This window comes from Egretta garzetta, unplaced genomic scaffold, assembly GCF_000687185.1.
Source record: "Egretta garzetta isolate BGI_Z169 unplaced genomic scaffold, ASM68718v1 scaffold534, whole genome shotgun sequence".
NCBI lineage: Eukaryota > Metazoa > Chordata > Aves > Pelecaniformes > Ardeidae > Egretta > Egretta garzetta.
The window spans coordinates 691070-696943 of NW_009259534.1; the positions used below are offsets into that span (position 1 = coordinate 691070).

Consider the following 5874-nt stretch of genomic DNA (forward strand, 5'->3'; position numbering starts at 1 on the left):
CTCTGGAAACAGGGGACAAGGAAAAGGGCTCAGTATAGACTATAAACCCATCACTGAAATAAAATATATAAACTGAATATATTAAAGCTTTGAATTTTATTACACTTATTTTCTTCTGAATATCTTACCCTTCTCTCCTGCTCAAGGTAAACCTAAACATGAGAAATGGAAGGATAAAGGAGAACTCCACTAAACGTGGAGTACATCTCGTCAGAGTCTGTGTAGGCCAGTTTGCCTCCTGTTACGACGACGTTTACTTCATCCCCCGCTTTGAGGTGAAGAACAAGGTGGAAGGTCCCAGGACCACCACAGGTCCGTTTCCCCGAGTAGGGTTTGTGATACTCCAGCAGTTCCCTTCTGTACCCAGCCGTGTGGAGCTGAGCCACGCTTGCGTTGGAGACGGACAGCACTGCTTCTACGTACTCATCCCTCTCCGGGGCCAGCACAGCGGTGATCAGGTAGCGCCCTTCATACGGTGATGTGAAAATGCCTGCGGAAGAGAGACGGACTGAGCTTTTCAGAGTTACTCAAAATGGAGAGACCTGACCGCTCCAAGCACGACGACAAACATAAAGCCACGTGGGTTACCCATGGCTACGTGCTGGTAATTGTGACAAGGTCAGCCCGGGCAGCTGACTGCAGCCATGAAGGCAAAGGGTTGTCGCTTTTGTGTTGCAGTCCACCAGTCCTTCAGGACATGAGCAGGTCTTGTCCGCATTCAGAAACCTCCTGGCCTAAGCAGCTGCCATGAGTCGGGGCTGGGTGAAGAGGCGAGAGGCACCGGCATTGCTGTGCAAGTCCCCAGCAGGTTGAGGCACAGACCACCCTCAAGCGACACCACACACTGGTTGAGAAGGAGGCAGCCCCCAGTTACCACTACTGGGGAGGCAGTTCCTATCGCCCCCCTCCTTCCCTCCCTCCTCTCCCCCGGGTGACCCAGCTGGATTAGCCAGGAACCTCACTGCTGCGACCTGGGCTCCGCCGCCCGGGGCCAGGGTGAGGAGCAAAACCCACAGTGCTGGCAGAGCAGAGGTCGTGGAGAGCGGGGCCTTGGTATTCCTGGGCAGCTGTGCAAAACCAGCAGTGGCAAAGCACGCGCCTGTCCACATCCACAGGAAGCTTTTACGTGGGTGGGTCTGGTTTAGCAAAGCCTGAGATAGCATCAAACCCCGGTAACCCAAGCGACTGCCCATGTGGCATCGCTGCGGGTCTGCCCTTGGGCTGTTACCTGTATTGGGGTTGTAATAGTCCCCGTCATTCACAAGCACTTTGTTGAAGTGAACCACGCCGACATCACTGGAGAAAGGCTTCTGTGTGAGCCCAGCAGAAAATGACACCAGGGAGGCCGCAGCAGCAGCAGGTCCTAAAATGGGTAGCAAGATGAGTCAGAGTCACATCAGGATGACAACACAGCCTCTCCCTGTGATGGTTTATAATCCGGTGTCTCTGTTCCTGCACATAATCCACTTGGACTAACCCTGCCACTCGAGGGATGCCATAATTAGCAGAATACGTATGGCTGGCCCAGGTCCCAGGTGTCTCACCATAAAATCTACTGAGCACCATAAAATTCCCGCCTTGGCGCAGCCTTCCTTTATTTTTTAGCCTTCTAAGGAAAAGGTACATGGCATATAAATGCTGGCACCTCTCAATTCAGCAATGCTTCTGCCACGGGCCTTCTTCAGGATTGAGGCTACTCTTGGACATCTCCGCTCTCCGTCACTATCACAGGAATGCTGAAGGGGTATAGCCCCTGCCAGCTTTCCTAGCCACGCCGAAAAGCTGCGCACAGCTTCGATCTCTTGCCTTCTCTGCTGAAGGGCAGTGAAAATAGCTGCAGGAAGTAAGGCTTCAGTATTAAAGCAAAGAGAACCATCACCGGGGCTTTTACCTCTCTCCAGCACTTCTCTTTTGGGGGACTTTTCCCTCCACAATTTGTTTTTCCTTTTTTCAGCAGATCAAACAGACACTTAGGTATTTTGTAGCGGCCATCTGCTTACTAACTGGCTAAACTCTGCTGTTAGACTGGTGTTGGATGAAATACCATTTGGACAATTAAGACAAATTTTTACTTTTAACTGACTGACTTAATGGCAAGTGTTTAGTGATCAACCACTTATTAGTCCCACTATAGCTCCCTTCCCTCTCAACACTTCCCCTAAGGCAGGACACGCTGCTACAAGTACTCAACTCTTGCTGCTTTGTTCAGGCGATTAGGTAAACAACAAATACACTTTAAGTTGTCAGCAGTTGCTCTTTCTGTTCTACCCTGTTCGGGCTAGGATCCATGTCTTCTCCATGCTGTTTCACCCCTGCTCCTTCTTCTGCCTTCCTTAAAATAAATGTTTGATTTTCTCTTCCTTTCAATCTGAGATGCCCATCAGCAACCAATGTTCAAATCAGATGATATCACTTAAAAATTGAAGTTAAAAAGTGACAAAACTTCATCTAAAACGTGCATATACAAATGCTCTGCTATCCGTTTTTTTTTCTGATAACTTGGCACAGGGGAGTGGGAGGGGAAGGCAAGGGAAAGACATGCCTGCAACTTCAGGAATGGGAAATAACTACCCTGGTTTCCCTCAGGGGCTAGTAACCAGCTGCCTCATCTATCTTTGGAAATCTTACTCAGTATTTTGTCTCACACTCAGAGAACAGACAGAAGCCCTTTTTCGTTACTCCTACCTGCCAGTGCGCCTGCAGGAGTACTCCTGTAAGCTAAGGTGAGGTTATTTGAAAGGACCAACATTAATTGCAGGCGTCTACTTACTTAAGCTGCTTCTGCAAAACTCCACCACCTTAACACCACACTACTTCCAGAAAGCCTCTCTTCGTATTCTCAGCTTACTCTGGGACTCAAATCCACTGAAAATGCACCTCCACTAACTTCTTGTTGGCTCACTTGGAAAGGTTTCTCTCCCCGGCAGTCATACTGCACACGCTGTTTGCTGCCTGCCCAGAAACGCTGTCCTCTCCGTTTGGAGTAGCCACAGTTCTGGTCGGGTTGGTGCCACCTGAGTCAGGGAGCGACTCCTGCCCTGGTTTGCCACGGCTTCCTTCCAGATTTTCATGCACTAATTGCTAGAATAGTTACTAGAGTTTGCTGCTGAAATTGCTTCAGACCCGCAGTGTTTGTCCAAAGGAGAAATCTTACAACCTGTCCAAATACCCTGTAGATCAGGTCAGCGGGCAATATAAGGAGGTGCAGTAAAGACCAACGTGTCTGTGCTCTCCTACCCTCCTCCCTGCTTCCAGCTGGACCTGCGCCTGTTTGAGGCTTTCACCAGTCCTACCAGCAGCGCTTCTGCAGAACCTTACAGAGGGTGAACCACCTTCTCTTACATGTCCCCACCTGCAAACACTTTTCTTCATGCAAAGATCAAAGTTCAGCTTCTCTAGGCAAGGCCCAGGCTTGGAAATTGCTTTCACTTATGCAGTTAGTGTTGTGGAATTACAACAATCAGGAAGAAAAGTTAAAGCATTTAAAAGCTGGGAACCACATGCACAGCTCTGATGAAGAAACTGCTAGGCAAACAAAAAGATTCAACCACAGCTTTACAGCTTCTGGGGGAGGAAAAAAACTCTTTGACTTTAGACGTATTCAAGAATTCATATACTTGAGATATATATACACATAAGCAGCAGCAGGTATGCATGTTCACGGCAATCTAGGCTAGTATAATGCATTTGGGGGGAGTCAAAAGACCACAGACGATACAGGGGTGGCCTCTGTTCAGTTACATCTACTTCCACCTATCTGCTAGTTGTACTTCTGGTTCTCCACCTGTCTTTTGACTTCCCAGCACAGTTCATGCCTCCCACAGAGCCCAAGGGCCAGAAGGAGAAAAAGAAGAAAAAAAAAAAATCAAGCAAAAAAACCCCCAGTGCACAGCATAGGCATTTTCCATCAAGATGAAAGGAGAAAAAATAACAGAGTGTGATGGTGCTGCTGCCAATTGCTCAGGAACTGGGATGAGGATTCTTCAAGAACCTACATAGAAGAGAGACCCTAAGTATGTAATTCATTTGTCAGTATGCACTTATGACCACACATATGGCGGGAGTAGGTAGGATATGTCAGATTTCCTCTGCTTGGCCAATATTCCCAAATCTAAATGAGGACAAAATGCGTAACTTCAGTTACAGCAAATGGGACAAAAATATCAGCAATTTATCACCTCCCTGCTTTTTTTTTTTTTTTTTTTTTTAATCTTCAGTTACAGCAAATGGGACAAAAATATAAACCAACATTTATCCCCCCCCCTTTTTTTTTTTTTTTTTTTTTTAACTCTCCAGTTTGACCTTAACACATCTCATTTTCAGGAACATTCCCTCTGCTTATGGGATGGCCATGTAGCACAGCACACTGACACACTCATTTCCATGAGCTGGGCCCATTAGCTCTGCTCTGCTAAGTCACAGTGTTTCTGATGCAGATGGTAACTCACTCCGTGTGTTACAAAGAGACAGCCACTCTTCTTCTGAGTCTGTTAGTAACAGCTCTTTCTGCTCTTGCAACTCCTACCTTTCACATCGCAGCAAGAGAAGGTTTGCCCTAGCACTTACCTACTGTTCCTTACACAAATATCCATCTCCTACCCCAGCTTTCAGCATGCTTCAGTGAATTTGAATTGCACTGTTCTTTCATGCAAATAGCAGCAAAACACAACCCCTGGTGCAATTGTGGGTCATCACCCGTTCTTCACCTCAAAGTCAGAGGTGAGTTCAAAAACACATTTTTCCCCTGTGCCAGACCACTGGTGTGTACTAATGAGAACCCTGCTCCCTGCCCAATGATGAAAAGAAAGAGCTAAACATGGAGGAGAACCCATCACAAGCAAGGCAGGGTAATTTATGTATTCAGTAAACTATTTCTTCAAATCAAGGAGCACAACCGCCAACAAAAATCTTACATTACAGTAACATCATGCCTTTATATTTATTTGAAATGTGTCCTACAGGCTTGCTGCCTGGAGTCACACAGAGAAAGTGAAGATGGTTGAGTATCAGACAAGTAAAAAAAATTTAAAAGCACGGGCAAAAATTAGCCCTTTACCTGCAGGGATATATACACCAGCGTTCGTGCAGTGGTAGGGCTCCCTAGCTCAGCTGTGTTCTTTATTACAGCGTACAAGAAGTTTCTTTTAGAGAGGAGCAACCATCCTCCATTGGAGCTGCAGGGTTAAGGACACAAGCAACGCTGCAAACTGCATGAAGGAGAGGGTGGGGAAGGCAATTTGTGCTTTCAGTGAATTTTTTTTCACTGTGACCCTCTGTATGCTGATCAGAACGTCCAAATCCTCTTCTTGGCTCCGTCCTTGCCTAGTCGTGTGACCTGGGATCTTACAAGCATTTTCTCACCAGTTCCCAGACCAGTTCATTGGCCAATTCATTACTTCTGCCTCTGCAATTTTCTTTGCTCCAGCAAACAAAAATTCTCATTATTGTAAAATTGCCATGCCTCAGTAACATTTGCTGCTGATGGTTCTTTAAATAACAATTGGTTCAACTCTTTCTGTATTAAAAGGGATTAGGTGGATGCACTTTGGTCCTGACACTTAACTCACCTTTCTCATAAACTCCTTGCCTGTGAAAATAGAGCTAATATGTAATATTGTACCTCATACTCTCTCATTAATTCTTGTAGATCCTTGAAGATCTTTACCTACCACGTTATATTGTGAGATGCATGCAAACAGATGGCTAATGAACCTGAAAAACTCAAGAAATACTTTGGTATTGAACGTATGCAAATCATGCCTCAGAATTCAAGAAGAGCACCAAAGTGGGCTAGTTTGATCCCAGAGGACAGAGTTGGAGCCCTCAACTTCTTCCTGAGCAGTGCTTTTATGTAACAGAAGCTATTCAGAAGCA

General features: G+C 46.3%; 1 protein-coding gene across 1 annotated transcript in view; it reads right to left on the reverse strand.

The window, feature by feature from the left end:
• Positions 1-152: 152 nt before the first annotated feature.
• The window catches only part of EMILIN2 (elastin microfibril interfacer 2), a 19827-nt gene continuing 14105 nt past the window's right edge, over positions 153-5874 (reverse strand). The window contains exons 6-7 of the mRNA XM_009637646.2: positions 1229-1363; positions 153-490 (exon numbers count right to left, since the gene is read on the reverse strand). Of these exons, the coding sequence (XP_009635941.1) occupies positions 153-490; positions 1229-1363 (473 nt within the window). The remainder of the gene's footprint in view (positions 491-1228; positions 1364-5874) is intronic.